The sequence below is a fragment of the Solea solea genome, chromosome 13 (genome assembly GCF_958295425.1).
Source record: "Solea solea chromosome 13, fSolSol10.1, whole genome shotgun sequence".
Classification (NCBI taxonomy): Eukaryota; Metazoa; Chordata; class Actinopteri; order Pleuronectiformes; family Soleidae; genus Solea; species Solea solea.
In genome coordinates this window covers 9304425-9329590 of record NC_081146.1, presented here as the reverse complement: position 1 = coordinate 9329590, position 25166 = coordinate 9304425, and the positions used below count along the sequence as shown (strand labels likewise).

General features: G+C 40.3%; 1 protein-coding gene across 1 annotated transcript; it reads right to left on the bottom strand.

Annotated features, from left to right (window-relative positions):
* Positions 1 to 858: 858 nt before the first annotated feature.
* LOC131471036 (transcriptional repressor scratch 1-like) lies at positions 859 to 12824 on the bottom strand. Its single transcript, XM_058647257.1, has 2 exons — positions 11814 to 12824; positions 859 to 6169 (listed from the first exon to the last, which is right to left on the bottom strand). Exons 1-2 carry the CDS (start codon positions 11926 to 11928, stop codon positions 5442 to 5444), a joined length of 843 nt encoding a protein of 280 aa, XP_058503240.1. The 5' UTR covers positions 11929 to 12824; the 3' UTR covers positions 859 to 5441.
* Between the last annotated feature and the right edge of the window lie 12342 nt (positions 12825 to 25166).

Here is a 25166-nt window from a genome sequence, read left to right as displayed (position 1 = left end):
CACATTCTCTTCATCATCATTCGATCACTCTACTGTTGTCATTAAGGTTAAATTAAATGCTAATAGTTACAATCTCACTGTTTAATTCTCACTTTTTAATTCCTATTTGTTTATGTTGGTGGTCAATTGTGGCATCGTTGTCTCACATACATTAAATGTGACCTGCTAACTGCTGGATAGATCATTCAGTGAAGGTGATGTTTCAAGGTCGTGGAAATCTAGATTGAGAACGTTAGGCTTCTATTGTGTAAGTGCTATTTTTACTGGATTCCTCTTGTTTTCGTGGTGCTGAGCACCCGTCTGGATTTAGCAATTTTGGATAACATTAGTGCCGTTTTTTATGTCACAAACAGACTTTCAGTTCAACCTTTTGTCTCAATTAAAGGTATAGACAAATAAGATATGAAGTCAGCTACTTAAAGCAGTCAGAGGCTTTACATAACCACTGCTAAATAACTGTCCAAAAATGGAGTGAGCAAACTGCTGTATTTAGCATCCAGGCAGCCCATTACTGGTAGATAGCTCCCAGCCTAAGTAGTGCTAATGAGCACACTGTGCTCCACTATTAACCCAGTCCCTCTTTAAACATACAATATTGACAAAGCTCATGCAAAGAATGGGCTGTTAAGTCCAGAGTGAGTTCTCTGTAAATTTACTCAGCACTCATCTAACTTAAGAGTAAACTTACTGTTTTATTTTTGCATTTGCATGATTTTTAAAGGCTACTTAAACAGAGGAGGGATTTTATGGACATGTGAGTTTCACTGATTAAAATATCAACATTATTCACCACTCTAGTTCAGCAGCCCGACTTGTTTTTCACATGAGAAGACACAAATCTACAACAGACAACACTGGTTCATTTAGATTATTCTTTATTATGAAGTGCCACAAAATGCTTTGTGTTCATTGTGCTTACATTGTTTGAATACTGGCTCAAAAAACCCAGGAGATTGTCTCTCTGCAACAGAGATACCAACCTCCTGAGGTAAGGTGTGTCAGATAATCGCTATACAGCAGTAAAAATGTATCAATCCAAAGGATTCTTTACAAACCCTCTTGCAATAAATGATTATTTAGGTTATCATCATTCTTTAACTTGGAAATACAAAAAAAGAAGAGAGGTCAAGCTAGTACAAGGTTTTAAGTCTTCTCTACCTGAATTCTAGTTAGTTTCATTGTGCTACTTTCTTTAAGGTGGAAATGACTAAAATGGAAGTGCTTAGAGATCAGATCTGGAGCTTACCCAGAGACAGACACACACAAAGGGATGCACAAACTCTGTAACACCGGCAGCCAACAGCTGCTGAAGTCAAATACCTTTAAGATGTTTCAACCGCAGTGCAAATATGCAGAGTCTTAATACACAATGAGACAATCCGTGGAACGTAAACAACTGCAGACATGGCAGCCAGAAATACTGTTTGTATCCGTCACTCTTGTCGTTACTCGACTGAACATTTAAGAGTCAGGGATTTGAATAATAGCATTTTAGTATGTATACGTCTTCAGGAATCAGTGTTTGCAAGATGTGTTTAAAAGTATGAAGCTAAGGCTTCTGTTTTCTTTGCATAATACGTCATTTTAGTATTCATATGTATTTGAGGAGAACCTGTGTTCAAGCACAGAATTCACTTTGTAATACTTTGTAACTGTTGCCGTTCTAATTTATTTATTGTGGCCAAAGATGAAAAGTCATGCATAAAAAGACAAAAATAAAAATAAATAAATGGCTGTTTACAAGTCGGGGCTTTATGACTAATCTTCTGATACAATTCAAGTAATTGGGGCTCAAATGCAGTTCACACATCAGTGAGAGAGAAGACCAGAGGGCTGTACTACAACAGCTTAGGTTTTATTCTTCAGGCTCCGTGTTTGTTCTAATAAAACGGGCCTTTGATGCATTATTTGACTCTATTTCCAAATTGATTGTGTGTAAAGGAATTTAGAAATATTTCAAATCAAATTAATTTTGAATAAATATTATAGACTTTAGAATGAATGAGAAAGGCTTAAAAAAAAAAGCATTGTTTTGTAGGTAAAGTAGCAGACATGATGTGATGCTACAGTACAAATACATGTTGGCTCCTCCAGAGAGAACAAGTAGATCCATTCATGTTAACGAGCATCAGGTATAGTTAGTGCAGAGGGACAAGTATATGTTTTATCGTGTCTGTGTGCTTTCACACACAGACAATCTGAGAGTGAGAGGGACAAGTGCTGTCTGATCAGCTCAGGTGGTTGATTAACATTTTTTCTGGCACCTAAATCCACTGGATCTCACAAGAATCAATTAAGACCAAGTCTAAAGAGGCTGATTCGTAGAAACCTGAAACTCTGAAGCGTAAATTGTCAAGATAATCTAGCCAGATTAAAAGAGAGCCGCCTGTGACACAGACGACATTGGCTTTAGACTCAACACCTTGCTAAACCACTAATCTCAGTTTGTAGTACAGACCCCTGCAGTTCGATGACTCACATACACATTTCTCCAGTCACAACAGAAAAACTGCCTCCTTGTCATCAACTTCTGAGCTGCAATTTTTTTTGTAAAAGATCACCCAATTAGCAACACAACACTAATTACAATGTGATATAATTTGATGTTGAGTACCACAGCTTCACTCCTCCTGTAATATTAGATAGTGGGTCTATATAACAGGGTGAACGCTCTGTCTTTATCACCCTAAGTAGTACTGAGTATCAGTCAGCTCCAGCTGTAACTGAGTGACTCATGCTTGAGGAAGCACTGCATTTATAAAAACATCTTTCTCAAAGATTCACATCTGAATATGAAACCCATTTATTATCAATCATTCAGTGGAGGCTTGGCTGCAGACACAGATGTCCATGTAACCCCCGATGATCTCATCAGCAGACACTGTGCTCTAACATGTGCAAGCATGCACAACATGCACTTGTGCATACGTGTGAACGTGTCTATGCAAAGCTGCAGTGGAGACCTACAGCACAGCACAACACGTGAAGGTAAACAACTGGACTGTCTTTTTGTGCACATCTGTGTGTCTTCAGTCTGTTTCTCAGGAAGCTCCATGAATCTGTAGAAAATGTTTCTGAGCTGCAGAGAACTGGGTTCAGCAACACTGGTTTTGAAACCAGTAAAACCATCTATGGGGTTTGTGATGATTGGGCTAGCCTGTCTATAGGTATATATCACTCATGGGGTTAGCATATGGTTGGCCTAGTCGGGACGCATGAGGCCTACTGCAGAATAATTGGGACTCATATTTATCGTCATATTTATCTACAGTGTGGGGCTGTAATATTTAAGCTGCAGTCCGACCATTCAGCTTAAGTGCATGCTTTTCTCAGTGGTTGAAGAATGCACTCTGTTGCTGCATGGTTTGAGAGTGCACTGGAGGGGAAGTTGAATAATGCATTGAATTTAAAGTTGACCTCAGTCCAACTTGAACAAAGCAACAAACCTTGACTCTGTTTTCTGTTAGAAATATACAAGGGTTTGCTAAATAGCATGCATCAGTTTGAGTCAGTGCACATCTCTCTGAACAGTTGTCTTGTCTGATATATTAACATCGTTTCAATGTTTCTTTTGCCTCGTTTCCACGAAGTGGTACAGGTTTATTCAGTTGGTAACGCAATTATCTTGTGTTTCCATTGTTAAACGTTGAGAAGGGAACCACAATAAAAACTGTTGACTGGTCGACAGAGAATAATCACTTGTTTTTTCCCGTGCAGCCTTCTCTCAAACAAAGCTTGTCTCATTTTTGTGAAAAACAGCCACATGCCAAGAAGAAACAACATGGAGTGTTGGATTTCCTCCACTGTTGCTCTTTGTTTACTGTGTCACATTCTCCTCCTTTGTGGAATTTAGCTACGTGGTGTCGCACTCATATGATGTGGTGCTGCCTTTTATGCAAAGAGTGTAACATACGTTTCCAGTGTACACACCCGCAACTGTGGTGAGCTGCACTGAACTGTACACCTTGGTGGAAACGAGGCTTTTAATTTATAAAGAGGAAAAATATTAACCCATTATTTTTATTTGGCTCTATGTATTAAAATATGTACTCAGAGTAGCATGTGCCATTTTAACATCCCAGAACAAAAAAAACACAACACACTGTACTTTCATGAATGTTCCAGTCTCAAGAAAGTTTTGTGAGGCCTGACACAAAGTTAGGCCTCTCCTGCTTCTTGAATGCTAGAGTTCACTTTGTGCAGATTTGAAAAAAAATTTATCCCACAATAGGCCTCAAACCTAGCAGGCAGCTGATCCCAGCCTCTCTAGCCTACATCCTACATTAGTTCTACTCACTAAGAGGCAGGCAGTGCATAACAAGAGAGGAAAGACAGGACTTTTCTTTTTGTTACTCTAACACTACATTGGCATGTTCCCTGATGTTTGTAATATTAGTATTTTTCTGTTTATGACTATAGGTGAAGTAAAACATACCTGATTTTTAAACTGCTATACAGTAGTAGGTAATACTTCATAACTCCATCATAAAATACCATGCATTAGGTGATTATTGCTTTTAAAGAGTCCTATGGAGGCTCAAAGAGAAAAATATTGCCCTCAGGTTCTATCTACTGGATTTTGGCAACAAAAAAAAAATCATAAGCTTTTTATGACGTTGGCATAGATTTCATTTTTTTTTTTTGCATGCAATAACGTTAATAAGAAAAAGGTAAACAACATAACAAGAGAAAAATAGTACTCAAAAAAGTGTCATATGCTTTGGCCTGTAGTGATAAAAAGAGGTTGGCGAATCAAACATATATCTAGACACACATAAATTAAAGTGCAACAAATAAATAATGGTATAAAAAACGTATAAACTCACAATGAACCAAAGAAAAAATGCTGAAATAAATAAATAAATAAATTTTTACCTTAATAGTGGAAAGAATATGGTCACTTGGTGCAGCAGAACATTATTAGTATCATTATTATTACTATTATTATTATTATTACTATTATTCCCCCCAAAAAAAACAAAAAAACAAAAAAACTCTTCCACTGTGTTTCAGTATCGGGAGGAAACCTGGAGCGATGAGCTTACTATTGTCTTTGTCGTCATCTTCATCATCACATACAGAGTCAGACTGTGTCTCTGTGCCGGAAGGAAGCTGTGTTTGTTTCATTGTCTCTATCTAGAACAGACAGAGGAAGAGGAGGTGAAGAGATTTTTGAGGAAGTGCATGCGTAGATCAGGTAAATCCTTAAGTGGGCAAAATCTCAAGGAAAAAAATTGTGCTATCTTCATCATCTTCATCGTCGTGAATAGGCTCCAAGGAAAAGCGAGGTTGTCGGGAGTGAGAGAGGGCAGGGGGGGTGAGGAGGAGAAGCGAGGTCACGTTCTGACCAAAAATAGATTGTTTGTGTCTGCAGTTGAGTCTTTTAAGGATATTGGTAATTTATATCTGCAGTTTTGTCTGTGTTTTTATGTATGCAGGGGTCATGCATCTAAGGGGCTGGGAGGAGAGAAGGGCCCTTTGAAGCAGGCGGACTCGTAGTGCTTGTTCAGGTAACTCTTGAGTGCGAAGGTCTTGTCGCAGCGTTTACACTTGAAGTGTTTGAAGGCCGAGTGGGTCTGCATGTGAGCGCGCAGGTTCGAGCGATCCGCGAAGGCCTTCCCACAGTGGGCACACCCAAACGGCTTCTCCCCCGTGTGTGAGCGCATGTGGCCCTGCAAAAGCCACGGCCGGCTGAACGCTTTCCCACACACGTCACACTTGTGCTTGAGGTCGTGCGTGAGCAGATGCATGGCCATGGCGGGCATGGACACGTACACCTTCCCACAGGTGGGACATTTCTTTGCCAGCTTGCTGTCCAGCGAGCGGTGTGTCTGTTTGTGCCGGCTCAGGTTCGAAGACGTGGCGTAGGTTTTGCCGCACTCGTTGCAGGTGTGCCTCTGAATGGTCCTGGGACTTCCGAGGCCTTTCCTCCTAGAGCGGCCATCAGTGATGAAGAAGGCGTCGACTGTGTAACCCTCACTCACCGCAGTATCTCCGTTGATGTAGCCATCAGTGATCTCTGAGCTGGGGCTGCCAGGAGACTCGGAGTCAGGTGCTCCGTAGTCACTGTGGATTCCATCGTAGAGCGGATCGGGAGAGGGAACCTTGATTCCACTGTCACTCTCACCATCGTACACAACAGGGTTGATGTAGTCACTGATGTAACCAGCTAATAAGGGAAAAAGAAAGAATTAGGTTATAGAACATTGTAGATGAAAAAACAGATACATAAGGAAAACTGCAGTATAGTATTTGTATTTGATGCAGCTAGAACATGATTTGTTGATGGGTAAAAAAGAATTCAACTTTTCTTTCTTAACACTACAGGCACTGTAATAAAAAAAATAACGTACTTCTCCAGCTGTAACGGGAAGCCCTAGGATGTAAGTTGGGTTTATCGTTTTGCCGTTTATGGACGACTACACTGGTTTGAGAGGAACTCTATGGTAAAATGAGCACTTGATTTATTACTTGACTAGACTTTTTTTTCTGAGGCGTTAATGGTCTCACTCACTACATGGTTTTCAACAGATCAGGTCTTTTTGTAAATAATGTTCCAATTTAGAGGAAAATAGACGATGAAGCACATATGAGTGCACGGCAGTGTGATTGACAGCTGAGGTTGTCCATTAGGATCCCGGTTGCAGGAGACATCTGCAAATTTCTTTGGACGCCGCTCAAACCAAAACTCAGGAACCAAGAGGAATTATATATATATATATATATATATATATATATATATATATATATATATATACATAGACTTATATACAGTCCATGGTTCCATCCACCATTTCAGAGTAATGCTAATGTGACATACTAACAGGGAAACAAAGGAAAAAAACACAATTACACAATTAGACTGAAGGAAAAGAAGAAAATCAGTTTGGATTTCTTTCACAGTTCCATTTATCCTCCCACACACAATAATAGGTGAGAGTCAGTGTACTAACCAGCTTTACACAGTCCGAGTTGGTTGAATTAAATAATTGCCTCCTCGGTGTTGTAAACGGCTGTGTTGCAAACAGCTGTGTGTGCCATTAGTGACACACACAGGTTGCTTTGTAACCACTGCATGGTATTTTTTACTGCTTCTGCTGCCCAGCTGAGCTCGTTCACGACAGAGAATAACACAACATATAGAGATGAGTAGCTGTCCACTCTAAATCATTCAGCCCGTAACATGTTCACATGTTTTTGTTTGAAATGTGTTTGGTGTTACATGTGCGGTACATGGAGAAACATCATTAAGCTGTTCACTTAGTGCCGTGGTCGGACACAATTGCTGACATGACAGGTGGTGCTGTAATGTATGTGACGTGGACGAGCAGAACAACAAAGATAGCAACACAGATGGTTCCAGTAAGATCTGATCCTGGGTCAGCAGTTTTTCATTAGAATTAGAATTAGTTCTTTTTTGCGCACACACCAATTAGCGATAGTGAATTTGACCTTTGCATTTAACCCGTCCTTATTACACATCAGCAGTGAACACACACAGATAAATGTTGCCCACTGCTCCTGTGCCTGGGGAGCTCAGAAACACCCCGGCCCTTAATTTGAGTTGAACCGACAACCCTCTGGTTACAAGCCCAATTCCCTTCCTCTTGGCCGTGCCCTTCATCGCCGTTATCCCACCACATTAACCACAAAATCCTCTGCAGTTATGCAAAATGTTGTTAATAAAAGCTATTCTATATTGGTGTTGGTTGTTTTTTAAAACTATTTTGTAATAAGTGGAATTAGCTGATTATTGTTTAATTAATAATTCTATTTTTACTTATTTGTGCAAGGTAAGACAGTGTTTTTAACTAATAGTTTGTCTGAATTTAGTTTTCAGAATACCTTGTATCATGCATTTAATATTAATTTTATTCAAGACATGTAAGTGCAATTCAGAGCAAACTTATAATGCAGATACAGACCGTAAACATGTTTTTTTTAATTAAAGCAATTTTTTTGTATCATTTGTTATTCTTAAACTGTTATATTTGATCGGATGGAGTATGATTCTTCATTTATGTATCATTATGTGTCATACCATTTGTAACTACAGCCAAGGCCCATTCACTACAGTTAATGTGGTTAAGGATAGTTGCCAACCGTACTTTAAACAACCGTGATCACACTGAATTCTATAACAGGAGAGAGAAAGGTCTTCCTGCAGCACACCTGTTGCCAGTGTGAAAAAAAAAACCTGCAGCGTTTGTCCAGAAGTAATTCAGCAAGATAATTTCCCTCAGGTTGCAGGTAAAACTGTTCCTCTGTAAACGATAAATGCACACAGAGTGAACCTTAAAGGAAGAGGGTGTAGTGTGTGTGTGTGTGTGTGTGTGAAAGTGAGCAGCATCAGTACCATGGACAGATCCACATCAGTGCAGTGCACATGGATGACACCGTGACAGCGAGATTCACTGTGCGTCGTCAGCACTGTGACAGTTTGTTACAGATCAGAGGGCTGGAGCAACAGGCCTTACAGGCAAAAACACTTCACCTCATTCTACATCTGAGCAGAGGGGAAGCAGCTGTCATTTCATATTAATATATCTGAAATAAAACCTACTCTTTTCCGATTTGATGTGCGTCTTTCAAGTATGTCATTAAGATGTGTCTCACTGGCAAAATACACATAAACATGATTGAAACGTGTAATAAATTACCTTTTTGTTCAACTGTTTGCAATTAGTCATAAAACAAACTTAGTAATTAATACTGATTAATGCAAATGAGCGACTAAGTCAGTCACTAAATTAGAATCAACGTGCAATTAATGGATGTTTAAATGATGATTTATGAATGATTTACTGGTTTATTTCTAACATCGAAACAAGTAAAGGGACAGTCAGTGAAAGCAACTCACACATTTTAGGTTTCACTCCTAATGTGTGCTGTAGTTGACATTTAGTGGTGATCCATGTCAATGATTAATAGTTTGCAGCCTAGTGTTGGGACATTTAACATTTTGTTTTCAGCATTAAAATGTTTATATTTTACCACACACCAATAAACACTAGTTTATTGTGGCTGGTTTATTTGTAGCATACTGTCTTTTTTATTACTGTATTAGTAGTTTGTACAATGTAGGTTTAGTTTATTCAAAGGAAGACATTGATAGGTTAATCGAGTAAGAGAGTTTAAATAGGTTTAAAGGTCCAGTGTGTGATTTTGACAAGGGGTTACTCGGAGACATTGAATATACTACATATAGGTATGTTTATGTAGGTGTATAATACCTTTAAAATAAAAATTGTTTTTGCTTTAACAGTAGCTTGAATGGACAAACTAGCCAGCATGTGCATTCAAGATTACAGAAACAAAGAGAAATGACATTCTTTCTGGTATGTGAAGGCCACCATATTTCCCTGAAGCATTTAAGAAAGAAAAGGGATGAGTGGTGGGGTCCTCTGACATCTCATCATTAGATATCACTAATTCTTACAGATTGGACCTTTAATAGATCAAGATAGGTTAAAAAAAAACAGGCATCCTGTCTTTACAGTCCTTACACTTTTTGTTTTTCATTATTAAATCTTCTGTAGGCTGCAGTGTGTTCCCATCACTGACCAAAGACACACAACCCAGGACCAAAAATATATGAGCTGTGACTAAACATCAGTGCCATATGTTGTCATGTTCTGTTTTTTAAAGTTTTAAGATTTAACACTTGTTAAATTTTTTTTAGTTTACATAGTTTTTCCTTGTTTTTATTTTTATCCACCCAGTCTGGGGATTTTTTTTTTTGCGTATGTGGCAGAAGCAACAAGACACATGTGACACCTCACTTCCTTACATATTAACAGCTACATCATGCCACATCCTGTCTGGAAACACGGTCCAATCACACAACACACGGAGGAACACAAGAGGGACATGAATTATTCCAAAAGCCGGTGCGTTCAGGCAGAAAGTCTTTCCTAACGTGTTGTGGCTGCAGTTTGTGTTGTACTCACATTAAGATGTCATCATGCAATGTTAGGGATGGAGACAATAGGTGGCTGGTGTGTGTGTGTGTGTGCTGGTACTTCTGCTGCTGCTGAGGCAGCAGATCGCATGTCAGGCCAAGCAGGGCTTGTTAACCTCGACATTATAAATACACCGCTGACAGCTTTTTGCTTTATGAGCGGAGGAATACACACAGAGCGCACGTATCGACATGCACAAGCTGATGTGCATCAACGTGTCTGTGACATTGGGGGTGGTGGAAGTAGTGCGGTGGCTTAATTAACATAGTGAGGAGCACATATCTGGGGTTTTTTTGTGGCAGGGTGTCAGGAAGTTCACAGCATCAGAGTAGCAAAGGCCAATAACACTGTAACTGCAGTGAGGGCAGGGATTATTATGACACCTGCTGCATGTAAAATAAGAGAATATAATATTACATTCACCAGCCACTATTAGGTGTTTTCCTAATAAAGTGGCAGGAGTGGCACCTACAGTTGTTGTACGTTAACAGATGGTCCTCTGCATATTTGTAACAAGTTACTGTTGCCTTTCTGTCATGTCAAACTAGGCTGTTCTTTCTCCTCTGACCTCTGGCATCAACAAAGGCGTTTTCTCTGTAAACTCCTTAGACAGATGTGCATGAGAATCCCAGCAGATGAGTCGTTCCTGAAATACTGTCACGTTCAAAGTCACTTAAATCACCTTTCCTCCTCATTCTGATGCTATTTATATACTTCCGAAGGTCATTTTGACCACATCTACATGCTTAAATGCGTCGATTACTGATGTTAACATGCAGTTGAACAGGTGGCCGGTAAGTGTATTACAAGACCATTTGAAAAGGCAGCAGCATTGCTCATGTTCTGCTGCATCTGCAGCTTTTGAGTGGATAAATCTGTCAGTGGTTCAACTGCCACCCCCTGAGTGTGGCATGGTAGCATCACGCTGAGCTCACAGAAGCACGTACAAGTTTGTGAGTCAATGACCAATAAGATTTCAAATAAGCTCTGCCTTTAGTGACTAATTAGATTAAAAAGAGGTGTAAAAAAAATTGAGCAGATATTAATAACCTCTATCCAATCTTTACCTCCTTTAACCTTACTTGGCCTGCGTACGAGGGAAAGTCCCTGCTGACGATGAGCCACAATCAATGAAACATGGGATGTGCTGGATTTAGTTGATTTCTCAAGTGACCTTTCTGCTTCAGTGGCAGCTCAACTCCCACCACTGACCAACTGCCTTAGATCAAACCTGCTTTCTACTCAGTAAATAAAGTGTTGGGCCAGCGTGTGTGGTGTGGTGACACTGAGGGAACAGAGAGTGTTTGTTATTGAGGTACACTTTGCCACGCTCATGTTACTCTCATGCAACTTTCATCCTGTGCTCTGTTTTGAAAAGCACTGCAAATTAGACTTTGCTTTTCATTGGCCGATGTCACAACTACTGTATGTAATAAGTGTGTGCTGCCTGCTGTTATCATTGATTATAAGCTACTTACTGTAAATGACTTGAGTGTCTATAAACACATCTCCATTCATTACAGAGGTATAACAACAGGTGATTGGAAGATAAAGTTAAACAGGCTGCTCTGATTATAAATATGGAGCGCTGTTAACACCTGTTCTAAGAGTTATTGATTACTAGGTCTGCATTGATGTGTCAGCTGCATGGGGTTGATGTTAAAGAGCAAACTGAGGGAGTCCTGCTGGGACACTCAGGTAAAGCCTTAGTTTGGAAAGGACAGTGTTAGGTTCCCTGCCTTTCCTCCTCCCCCTCCTCCTCCTCTTCTTCATCCTACTCCTCTTCCTAGAGACTGACTTGTTTGTGAAAACACCTGTTAGTGCTCGCTGTGCGTCGGCAGTGTGACCTACCTTTGTCATGGAGCCGCAGGCTGAGGTCTGTCCTGTGGCGGTAGGCGTTCTCCAAATCCGCTGCGCTGGAGAAATCATCCAATTTCACCTTTTTCACCAGGAAAGACCTTGGCATGGTGGTGCGACACCGACACACACACACACACACGCTCACACTCGCGAACACAGCCGCACACACTCACGAACACAGCCGATCGCAGCGTGCTGATTTCACTCTTTACACACCAAAAAGAGCGAGCGGGTTGTCTGAGTGTTTGTTGAACACGCGAGAGCCGCGAACTGAACTCCAGTGAAGGACTTTTAGAATGTGTGCTCAGTTCGGCTCCTTCTCTCTCCGCCTCCTGGCTCCTCACGTTGGTCCCCGCGCAGAAAGAATGAGAAATGCAACTTCAGCACCGGACAGCTCCCTCCTCGCGTTGTCCGCGCTCACGTGCCAGAAGCACAGCAGAGGACAGAGGTTTGCGAGCAGACGAGCAATAACAAAAAGAAAGAAAGAAAGGAAGAAAGAAAGAAAGAAAGAAAGAAAGAAACAAGCAATGGAAGGAACCCTGCAGCGTGTGACAGCTTTCGGCCCTCTCTAAAGATGAAGATGAAGAAGAGGTGGAGGAGGAAGATGAGGAGGATGAGGGAGGGAGGGATGCGAGGGAAAGAAGAGGGTAAAAAATGTGAGGACGATTTTGGAAGCTTTTTAAAACGAATGTCCTTCCCCCGGTACAGTCCTTAAATCCAGTTTACAGGGACTACTGAGGTCGGGAAAAAATCACAGTACGACTCCCCGTGGTCGCGAGGATCATCATCATCAGCATCCTCTCTCTCTCTCTCTCTATCTCTCTCTCTCTCTGTATCCCTCACTCTTCACTATCTCTCTCTCTCTCCCTCTTTTCACCCTCTTTTCTGCAGCTTCAGTGAAGGTGTTCCTGTGAGTGTGCCGTCTCGCGATCAGCTGTTGGCATTTATACTGCGCAGAGGGAGAGAGAGAGAGAGGGGGAGAGAGAGGGAGACTCGGGTGGAGGGAGTGCTTAATTTAATCCATCCCACTTCCCCGGGGAGCAGCGACTGGCCCGGATGATTTATTGAAGCTGTTATCACCCTCTTTCTCTTTCTTTCTCTGTCTTTCATTCTCCTTCCTCCCTTTTTTTTCTTTATTTTTTGAGCCCGTGTGTGTGTGTGTGTGTGTGTGTGTGTGTGAGGCGAGGCGCCATGTTTTGGGGAGATAAGAATGGAAATTATTGTTATGGTTTTTTTAAGCACTCATCGATTTGATTCAGCTATCACAGCGTGAAACATGAATTTAAATATTGTCTCTTTGTGAGTAAGATGGGGGGGGGGGGGGGGGGGGGGTCTCTACAGCAGCACATACTTTCTTGTTTTCCTTCTCCTTTTATCACCTGCTAAGCATATTCTGTCTTAGCCCTTTGCGCGATGACATGGGTTTTATGGGGGATATTAACTAGCATGCTGAGAGCCTCGTAATTACCATTAATGTGCCCTCCAAGGCAGATGGATGTGGACCAAATGGAGTGTTTTACAGTGACTGCAGGAATAATATGCTAGTGATATCTGCTCCAGGGTCAAACCAGGTTCACTCACAAGTTTCACTGCAGTCTTTGCTGTCTCTGTGCCCATATTATGTAACAGCAACAGTGAGCATTTGAGACATGAATGAATCATCTGTTGACTTTCTTTATTTATCTCAGTTTTCTGATTCCCTCTCTGCCCCAAAGGGAAATAAAAGTTGTGATATTTGTGTACATGTCTACTGAGCGCCAGACGTGACAAGCCAAACAAAATGTGGTCACAAAATATTTATTTGTGGCCAAAACAAGAGACATTCATTTATGGCCACAACATATGTATAATGAGCCCAAAACTAATCACTCATTTGTGGCCACACAATGCACCTAGTGAAATACTAACCTGTGGCCATTAAAATAGGTATATGTGCACACAAAACACCAATTTGTGGCCATGACATATGTATAATGTGGGCACATTTTTAACTTTTCTGATCAACACAGAAACCAGTACCCACAGACAACAAACAAAAAGCTGCAGTGATGGACAATGGTCCTTTGATGAATTTTATTTTAGCCTGGGAATGAACTACAAAGATATTCTCCAAGGCTTGGAATTGCAAGGAATCCTAACTGAGAGGCATTTATGCAGAATATTGAGAGCCAGTATGATTTACCAGGTTAGACTCAAACGCCAGGAGACTTTTAACTGTTGACCAACAGTACACAGTCCCTCCAGGATTTTGCAAGGTTATAGAATTGCAACTGTGAATGAAAATCCAACCAATTACCATGACGTTTGTCCAATCATAGTCGTTTTCTACAAGGAAAATCACTGTTACAGAGGATGTGTCATTAAATATTATCAATCAGTCTTTCTCACATGATGAGTCAGGAGCAGAAAAAGTGGGCCATGGGACTGGACAACATCATTCAAACCTGGATATGATGCGTTCAGGTGATCCACAGACTCAGTGAGCTGCAGGACTCTCTCATCACAACTGGAGATCCAGCTTGAGTCTTCACAAAAAAACACAATATTTTCTAACAGGCTTGAGAGAGAACTATAATTAATGCAGAGAGCAAGAATGAGCCTGGAGCTGTGAATTAGACACTAAACACATTTTCCTGACTCTTACACAGAGGTTTTGATCTAAAACAAACTCTTGAGTTTGAATGTAAATACATTAAATATCAAGTACTAGTTGTACTTTCATTTTGACTTGTATTTTTGGAAATAAATCGCAAAAAAAATGCCTTAAAAACAACGAAATTGGGCATTTTTGGTCCTGGAGAGTAATGTTCGAAAGGATCACGGTAACAAGTGGAGGTTTATCCTCTTCTCTCTTCTGCACCCCATGGTTCCTAAATTGGCCATGTCTCAGAAGAAACTTATACATTAATTTGTGGCCATAGATTATTATTGTATGCTCACATTATACATATTTTGTACTCATGAATTAGTTTGTTGTGGCTAGGAATTCATATTACTTGCACAAAAGTTGAGCATGTCCTATCTGCGCCTCTGTACATGTCACAACTTAGCTGCCATAACTGACGTTTAATTACATTTTATCAGGAGTTTAATATCTACATCTATTTTCACTTTCAGACCCTGAATAACCGTGTTTATGTTTTAATTAGTCCCAGTGTGTGGAAGCTCATATTACTGAGTTTGGGTTATAATTAAAAAAAAAAAAAAAAAAACATTGCTGTGCTTTAATGAGGCAGGTGTATCAGAGACACTGACTCAGGTAGAAAGTTGCAGAACATCTGTTAAAGGTTAGAGGAAGCCACTTAAAGATCAAGTTTTCGCAGCGATGTGAGACTTTGGTGCATCGGCTGTGGCACTGAAGTGTGTTGGAGCTTAAAGAGTCTGGAGCTGCTCCGAGTCAGTCTCACTCTGTTGCAAAGTTGGCAACAGCAAACTCAACTTGGACGATTGAATCAGTGGAAATCGGACAATATGCAGATTAAAATGATTAAATTTAGCTGTGAACGGCACCAAAAATAACTTCATTGTCATTCGTTTGATTTTGCATACTTTACGTTTATTTTCACACAAACAGAGTTTTATTGCATGATATTTTTCTCTCTGTTTGTCTCTTTTTAGTTTGTATTTGTAGAATTACAATTATATTTGTGCTTCAAAGGCATTTCATTCAAAGATTCTCATTAGGCGTTTTCAAATTGAGTCATTTGAATATTTAAAAGTCACTTTTTTAGTAGTAAAGTAATTTGGCCAAAATTCACACACACACACACACATACACACGGTTTGTTTTCAGCCACATTTCTACTTGAATCTGGTGAATGTTTGATGCTCATTCATTCTGAGTAAATGAAGCTCTCATGTCTGTCCGTCACACAGATGGAGAAGTACAGCGGAGATGTTGACTTAAAGAGGCAGCGTGAGGGCCATTAACATAACGATGAGGGTGATGCTGGTGTGTTCTTGCTCACGATGACCAGGAGAACGCACTAATGATGAAGACTAAACAAACTGAATAATGCCGGGTCATTAATACATGATGCATCGCACGGTTACCTATCGGGACATGTGTGTGTGTGTGTGTTAAGTATTGATTACTGGCCGTGTGATATGTGCAATATGTATATGTTTAGTGTGTGTGTGTGTGCGCACGTGTGTGTGTGTCTGTGCGTGCGTGCGTGTGTGTGTTTTGCTACCAGTCCATCTGTTGTCCTTAATCAGGGGAAGAGCAGATGAGTTCCATCACCTGCAGTCTGGCTCAGGGAGGTCCAATTAAACACAAACACACACACGTTCTTGCACAGCATTCTTAGTGAGGACACTTAAAGACATAATACTTTACCCTAACCCTAACCATCACATCTAAATGCCTAACACTAATCAAAAATGTCCTCACAAAAGTAGGATTGACTCAAAATTCCTCGTCCTCACAGCCTCACATGAACACAAACACACATGTAGTTGTCTGAATAAGGGTGCGACACGACCAACAGAGATTAGATGCATTGTGTTTGTGTATGATCAGGGATGCGAGAGAGTCATTTTTAGGGATGGGAGGAACATTTTTCCACTGGAGAGCGTCAGAGTGTGAACTGCAGCCTGAAGTGGAAAAGCTCTGGGTGCTCTCGTGTCATCCTCACACTTCAAAAACAGCACCGCACGTTATTTCTGGGAGAACTGGGGATTTTTATTTCGTCAGCAGGCCTCGTGACCGACCGAAAGAAAAAAAGGAAAAAAAAAAGTGGGCATACACAAATCAATTTGCCGCTGGTGTTATTTGTGTTAAAGAGACCTAAAGATATACCTCCTTTACAGCGCCTTACAAAAACCTCATGTAGCAAGTGATCATGTGGCCTTTTTAAGAATATTTGTTTAAAAACAGGAGAGAGGGAAGGGATTTTCCTTCAATGGACAGACACCCCTTAAGTCTTGCATGCAGTGTTTCCATATCTTTTATTTTTATATTCAGTGTTTCCATATCTTTTATTTTTATATTCCGTGTTTCCATATCTTTTATTTTTACATTCAACTTAACCTCTATTTTACTCACAAGTCACATTGAGATTAAATTCTCTTATCTTACCCCCTAGAACCCCCATTTCTACCCCCTAGAGAAATATGGTGGAGCAGGCCTTTCTGTGAGGCAACAGTGCTAACCGTCATCCCACCATGTGGGCCACGGTCCAACTGAATTTCAAGTTTAAGAATGGACACTTTTTCATGCAGTTTAGGACATCATGTTTCATGCATGTTTGGTTGTGTGTGTGTGTCAGATGTTGCTCTGAAGGTTGTCCTGTTTGGGTTAATTGATGCACTTCCCATGAAAGAACAACTCGTGTCTTGAAAGCCAAACACGGAGCCACTGCCCAGCTGGTCTGTGTAGGTTTAGTGTGTAGGTGGATGTGGGTGTGAAAAATGGTGTATGGTGCGTGTGACAGCCAGGCAGCTGCTGCTAGAACTTTTGTCTTACGCCCAAAATGTGAACAAATGCACTCATGCACATGCACATGTCTAATAGTCCACAGGGATAACATGATGATGATTTTTGAGTCACATCTCTCTCTCTCTCTCTCACTCACACACACATACACACACACACACACACACACACACACACAGAGTATGGTGGAGTCAGGTTGAATCAGTGTAAAAGTAGAGTTTGTTGGGATTTATCTTACAGTTTCTTTTGTTGTTTCTGCACAGAGGTCATAATAACACTTAATACTCACCCGTCTCTCTCAGGGTGAGTGCAGGTGTGAGGAAATTCTGATAACATTTACTTATTATTAGATTTTTCCTATAACCAATAGCAAAATATTTCATCAAAATGTGTTTTGGTCCTTGTCTTTGCTTTTTATTTCCTCTTCTCTGAAAGTGAGCCTTGTTCTGTTCTGTCCTAAAGCTGTTCTGTCGCAGCAACACTAAATATTGCTGAGCAGCTCTTCTCATCAAGCACGCAAGCACACACACACACACACACACACACACACACAGACGTGCACACACACTGACACACACACACACATACATTCTCTTGCAGACACATGCAGAAGTGCTGGGCTATGGGGGAAATGTGGCCTGTTTCTGTGCAGTTTTTGATGACTCCCGCTGTACTGGTGAAACAGAATGCAGCGTACATTAGTGCAGGATAGAGTGTCCCAAAACAGAGGAGAGGAGAGGAGAGGAGAGGAGAGGAGAGGAGAGGAGAGGAGAGGAGAGGAAATAACTATTTAATTTGAAGATGATAAAATGTTGATTTAACACTAGAAACCTGTCACTTGTTCTGGAGGTTTCACACAGTTGTCACATTGCCGTCATCAACAGATGCAGATGACTTTGTTGTGGGTGTTGTTTTACTTCTCTAAAGACTTTTTGTCCACTCACTCGTGCACTTCAAAATATATAATCCATGCCTTAAAGGGTTATTGTACAGACTACTGTAACACTCTCGCTAGCCTTACTTTGTTACATTGTTGTGTGACCTCAGTTATTGTGTAATCAAGTTACTTCTATTAAAAAGGTCATTATCAGTTGATCATTTACCTTGGAAACAGTAGTCAAGAAAACATTCTCCAGACTTTGTTTACTTCCTCGTGGTGATCACATGATCTTCACCAGCAGTGAATAATGACCTGTCAAGCTCCATCAGGAACAACGTTGCACTTCACATCAAGTACATGAAAAGTTTCTTTCTTGTCTTTATTCAAGAACATGCTCTTTTATTTTAGGAGCAGTGATTTTCTTCTCTCTTTTCTTTTCATTTCACATTCAGATCTCATAATGCTCTCGTAATGTGTTCCCGTCTCTCATGAACAGCCGCAGCTCAAGCCCAGATTTCCTCTGCTCTTCTGTTCTCTCAGATTAACTGTTGCTGCACACATGGCCTGTGCCTCAGTGTGAGTTTTTAACCTTTAAATGATTATATCTGATCTGAGGGACATTTGTTCCATACAGCGACACCTGTCAGTCAATCAGTCCTGTAGTATGTACACTAAGTGATGTGCATGGATTGATTCTGACGTCTTTGCTTTAGAGAGCAGGCTGCTTTACTCATTGTAAGACACACAGTGCATTTTTGGTGTTTACAGTCTGCTCTATAAAAATGTATATAATGCTTCATTAGTTCACTAAACCTGCAAGAAATGGAGGATTGATGAGGTCCAGTTAAACACATATAAAGCAATAGAAATAATGTTCACATTGAATGTGTAAGAAATGATTTCACAGTCTCCAGAGTCTAGAGTGTAAGATTAATGCCCTTGACATTTATTTCTGTTACAGACTGTGTGCCTGCAAACAGCTGGTTTGGTTGGAAAAGCACCAAAGCATCCTCAACCTTGAGTTCTCTGTATTTCCCTAAACTCTCTCCGACCCACAGCGCTATATTCGGGGGAGATATTTCTCGATCTTGGAGTAATTGTGTGAATCAGGAGAGATTGTATTTTCCCAGACAGCTGAGTGGCGCTCTGGCAGGGTAATAAATGGCCCGATAACCAGCACTATACTCTGATCCCTCTCAACACAGGAATAAGAACAAAAAAAAAAGAATCATTACCTGCCTCAGACAAGCCTATCCTGCGGTGTCGCGTGTGATAAAGAGAGACATATTTCGGAAAACACACAGAGGCAAAAAGGAAGAAAATGAAAAGAGAGCTGAGAATAAGAGTGATGTAAATGTTCCAGGTAAAGTTTGTATTCGTTTTTACTGATTAGTTCTATTTATTAACTGAATTTGAAGGATAGACAAACAGAGAGATGAATGATAAATCAACAGTCCAGCCGGAAACAATTATTTGAATTTTAACAAGATAAAGTAAAATATAAAGTAGAATATAATTCATATTTGTCTTGTTTTGTCCAGCCTGACTGTGTTTACCTATTAAATGGTGAGATCAAGCGTAGTAAACCAATAATTAAATATTTAGCACGCACACACAACACTCAGCAGTGTATGCAAATGTGAGCTATGGCTTTGAAAGTCACATTACTTATTTAGTTTGCATCCATGTATGGTTCAAAGTCAGTCGCTGCATTATCAGGTGGATGTTTCCACGTTTTGTTTGTTACAGGACTGGATCACGTGATCACCCAGAATGAGTTCGTTTCTGTTACAGCTGACAGATAACGTCACATCAGGTTGTGTCTGTCAGCAGCTCATCTGGAATAAAAATAGGCTTCAAATAAATCTCATTCTGAACTTTAAATCTTTAGTTTATTTCGACATCAGATTAAATTTTTCTGCTTTGCCTCAACACAAGCCACAGACGGTAATCTCTCGACTCTCTTGCTGTTCTCTTCAATTCCTTAGCTAATTGTTTTCCTTTTACAGCCTGCAACTTTACTGTCCTGATTCAGTCGCACCGCTCCCACGGCTTTATTTTCAGCTGCTACGAACAACTGCTTTTAATGAGCAAAAAAACTCCATAAACCTATACTGTGCTTTACCTGCCCGGCAACAAACTGCAGACAAGCACACTCAGAGGCGACAGTATGGTGAACATATAGTGGAGTCTTCCGCAGCTAAAGAGCCACATATGTCCCTCAGGAGTTGGGGAGTTGTTTTTGTGCCAGGTTTATTTAAATATTAATATTATAACAGAAAGCAAGAACGCTGCAATTTGTTAAAATATTGTTTCATCCTCCTCTACTCGACACGTTAAACAATAACCCATTCACAGCTCTCTGTGTGCAGTTAGTGAAACAGATCAGATATTTCTGTTGAACAAATGGAGAAAGATCCAGCATTGTGTAGAAAAGTCCTCAGTGGATTCACAGGCTCAGTGCTGTTACTCTTCCTCCCCTCCCCCCTCCTCCTCCTCTTCATCTCAGAGTGTTTCCAATATTACCAGAGGTTTCATTATTTTATTCCATCCACACCACCACCACTGTCGCCTCTTAGAATGTCTTCTTTCTTTTTTTTTATTCTCATCTCACACAAGCAATCTGTCTCTCAGACAGTCACGGTCACTCACACTCACATGTCCACACACAGATAAACATGCTCACATGATTACAGATACACACAACTGTCCTGCAAGGAGCAGACAACACACACACACAGACACACAGACACACACAGAGCCAGTATGTATCCCTGAGGCAGTGCTGTAGCATCAGTGGTCGCCTGATGTTCCATCAGCAGGACGACACATTACTATTCCAACACACTACTGTTCAAATGTTCTAATGTTTTGTCAATAATGCTAAATCAACTTTATTTGCCCCCGGAGGGCAAATAGTTGATGAACACACTTGAAAAAAATGAATTGAACTTTGGATGAACCGGTTTGGATGATCATATATTTTTTTTTACTTTCATATTATGTGTTTTTAGGCCTTTACCCATTTTCTGAGATCATTGTTATGTCATCTTCACTTTATGAAACAGCACAGTTAGAAGTTTCTCTTCACAAAAATACTATGTATAGTCTTTATACAGTATTCCTCTGGAGTGATGTTAATGTACATTTAGTGGGACAAGCTCTGAAAAGGTGAACTATAATGGTGAGCGCTGACTGAGGATTTGACTGTTTCTAATTCTGGGACACGGGCAGTCAGGTTTGTCTTCAGGGTTTTTCCCCTCCTCTGTTTGGAGAGTGTTGTGTGAAAATGTCGCCGCTGTACTGCACTGCACTGCCTCTTGTGTGGCAGTGACCTTTAATGGATCGTATAGATGCAGGAGAAGCAACACAGTGTACAAGTATACCGTTTATGCAGTGAAAAAAAACGTTTTCCCTCAGGAAGTGTCTGAGTAAAATAAGTGATAATTATCACTATAGCAGACATTTTGTCTCTGTGCCAGTGTCGGCGCTCATGCCCCAGTGACATTCTTTGACACTCTGATTGTTTATCTCATTTACTGACAGTTTAATGTATTTTAGAGCAGTTTATTCACTTGTTTTACACTGTGATTATAAGGGAGACATTCTTTAATCTCTTTAATTGGGGAGTCTTGTGTGTGTCTTAATTTAATAATAAGTCTACTATATTTTTTTGCAATTTGATTTCAAGTGGGCCAGACCAGTAAAATAATAGCATAATAAGCTATAAACAACATGAACTATTATGCAAGTTTTACCATTTACACATTATAACTTACAGATCATGGTGGATCTACAAAGGCACAAAAATATATATATTTATATATATATAGTATGTCAGTGCCAGAATTTCCAGAAATCATGCGGGCCGAATTGGACCCTCTGGTGGGCTGATTCTGGCGGCCCTCCAGCCATATGTTAGACACCCCTGATCTATAGTGTTATCTTATCTTACTAAAAAATTGTTTTCCGAGTTATTATTACTTTATTAAACATAAGAAAAGTATTTATCTCATCTAATCTACAAGAAATTACTATTTCATTCTGTTTACTGATAAATTTCATATACTGTTTTTTACAATTCACTGTTACTTGGTGTTTATCTGAAATTGTGTATCCCAAGTTGATTTGTAACATTTGTCATTCTTATAAAGTCTACTATATTGTCTATATAACCTGACACAACATCGTTGGATCTACTTTTATATTATCAGTTCACCTGGCAACCAGGTTGCATGTCGTAGACACCAGTAGTAGAATTTTGCAACCTGTTCCCCAGGAACGATCAATTAACTGATCAGGTTTGAATCAGAACAAGAATCACTTTGTGTTGAGTCAACTTAAAATGAAGACTTGAAACGTTAAAAAAAAAAAGTCAAACAAGGAGGCAAAGTAGGGAAGTTAAGTGAGATAACGGGAGTGATAGCAGAGGAGGGACCAGGAGGACAGAGGACATAAGTAGGAGGAGAAGGGTCAGAGGTCAAGTGGCCAAATCTCATTTTTTGGCCCAGTTTAGATTTTTCTTCACAACATTGTGAACCGGACACATCAAATTGAATCTAATCCTTTTACCATTTCTGACTTGGTGGACTTTCAATATGTCATCCAAATAAGAATTGATTAGATTTAGTCTCAACAAGTGACTGACTGACAAATCAGGCCTGAGCCATGAGGTCAATCTCACTGTTAGTGAGTAATTACTCCTGTGCACTGTTTTAAAATGACTCACACTGCTGCCTTTTCTTAGTTATCTGCAACCACCACTTTCTCTTGTCTTCTTTACTTAAGCCTGCAGACTATTTCAAAATAGTGCTAATTATAAAATGACCATATGATCATCCATATGGCTCATTCTAATTGGATCTCCCCTCATCTGTCATTAAATGCTGATAATAAGCCGCAGCTTTCTCTGTGTTTGTGCCTGCTCTTTTCCAGTCCACTGTCTCTGAGCTCACACCTGAGCGTAAATAAACGGAAAAGAACCTGAGAAATAAAAATGTCACTCATGCAACTCTTCTCTTTCATCAGCATACTTTTTATGCTCGTGTGTGTTTACTTATATATCTCTTTCTTTCTCTTTGACTGCAGAGGCACCCATGACCCCTAACACCATCGTCATGATCAGAGGCCAGATAACCTATAGAGATAAATCAAGGTGAGTTCTTTGTCGGTGTTGGTGCACATAAGGGATCACATGCTTTGTACATTAGATGATGTTTCTTTGCATTGGTTCTGAGCTCACGGTTGTAGATCGTTTGCTTAGCTTAGCATTAAGACGGCAGGAAGCAGAGGGTGAGAACTGTTCTGGCTCTGTCCAAAGGTCAAAGACAAATCCATTGTCTAAATGTCACTAATTAACCAGTTGTATTTTGTTTAACTTGAACACAACAAGTTTTCTTGTCACCTCAAAGAATCCAAGAGCAATGCTGCTCTGCAGTGAGATGATCAAGTAATCGTTTTATCAGATAATGACCCCTAAATTACCTATTGTCACTTGAATGTAAAGGTGCTAGAAGGTCAAATTAAACTCTTGCTTTTTATATTTCTATTGTTTGTAAAGCACTTCTGTTTAATTGTTCTATACAAATAAAAGTTCATTTTAATCAAGTGATCTGTGAGAGAGAGAGAGCAACACTTCTGCACCTGCCCTGCAAGGCTCTTTTTACACGAGGAGGACAGTTCAGTCCAGGGCGAGAGCGTCCTCTCCAGCAGTGTCAGTATCAGAGATGGAGAGAATGCCTCAGGTCATGTGTCACACAGCCCACGTAAACGATACCTAAACTTTAGTATTTTAAAAACCTGCACAGTGAAACTTAACAGCTATTTATTTTCAGCATCATAAAACATTCACCTTTAACCCATTCGTTCAGTCTTTGTGCTAAACAAACAAAAAAAAGCATTTCCTTCTCCTTTAACTCTCAGAAATTAAGAAAATGAGCTTCTTTCACAAAAGTCACCTCAAGATAAAATGATTATATCTAACTCATGCTAAATCCTAATTATAATCCTATAATATTTAATATTATAAATAATCCTAATTACTGCCTCATTTGCTGAAATTTAAGCAGGTTTATTTATGTTTTCTTCTTCTTTTGGCTTCTCCGTTTAGGGGTGGCAAAAGCAGATCGGTTGCCTCCATCTTGTCCTTTTCCTTGTGTCCTCTTCTGTCCTCTTCAGTCCTCATGTCCTCCTTAACAACATCCATTAACCCTCTCTGTGGTCTCCCTCTTTTCCTCCTGCCCGGCAGCTCCATCTCCAACATCCTTTCAATTCATTTCAAAGAACTTTATTTGTCCCCGAGGGGCAATTTGAAGAACGACAGAAAATATAATATAATCCAATATGATCACTCTTCCTCCTCTGCACGTGACCAAACCATCTCAACCTTGAGTCTTTCACTTTATCTCCAAACCGCTCGACCAGAGCTGTCCCTCGATAATGCTCATTTCTAATCCTGTCCATCCGGGTCACTCCTAACAGAAATCTCAGCATCTTCAACTCTGTCTCCTCCAGTTCCGCTTCCTGTCTGTTAGACAGTGTTACTGTCTCCAAGCCATACATCATAGCAGGTCTCACTTCTGCTGCTCTCCGTCTTTCACACATCATCCCTGACACTCGTCTCCACCCACTCCACCCTGCCTGCACTCTCTTCTTCACCTCTCTTGTGCACTGTCCATTGCTGTGGATGGTCGACCCCAAGTATTTAAACTCATCCACTCATCCACCTCTACTCCTTGCATCCTCACTTCTGAATCTCTACATTTGCACTACCGAAAACTAATTCCACCCATTCCTGTTTGCAGGGCCATAAATGTAATAAAATGCCATGAACAATCCAGACTCTTTTCATGTGTCGTTCCACGCTGGTGGAATGACCTACCGAGTGCTACCATAACAGAGAAGAAGCTCTTGAAGACCCAGCTCTTCCTAGAGCATCTTCTGTCTTAGCACTTACTTTACTTTACCCCCTGCACTATCTCCTTCTGCACTTGGATCCACTTCTGCACTCTCACCCTCTATCAGCCCT

Bases quoted from the DNA above. Each gene is read 5' to 3' on its own strand.
- LOC131471036 (XM_058647257.1), bottom strand. From the start codon at position 11,928: ATGCCAAGGTCTTTCCTGGTGAAAAAGGTGAAATTGGATGATTTCTCC. The intron at 6,170-11,813 runs GTAGGTCACACT...TTCCCTTATTAG, and splicing joins CCTGCGGCTCCATGACAAAG to CTGGTTACATCAGTGACTAC.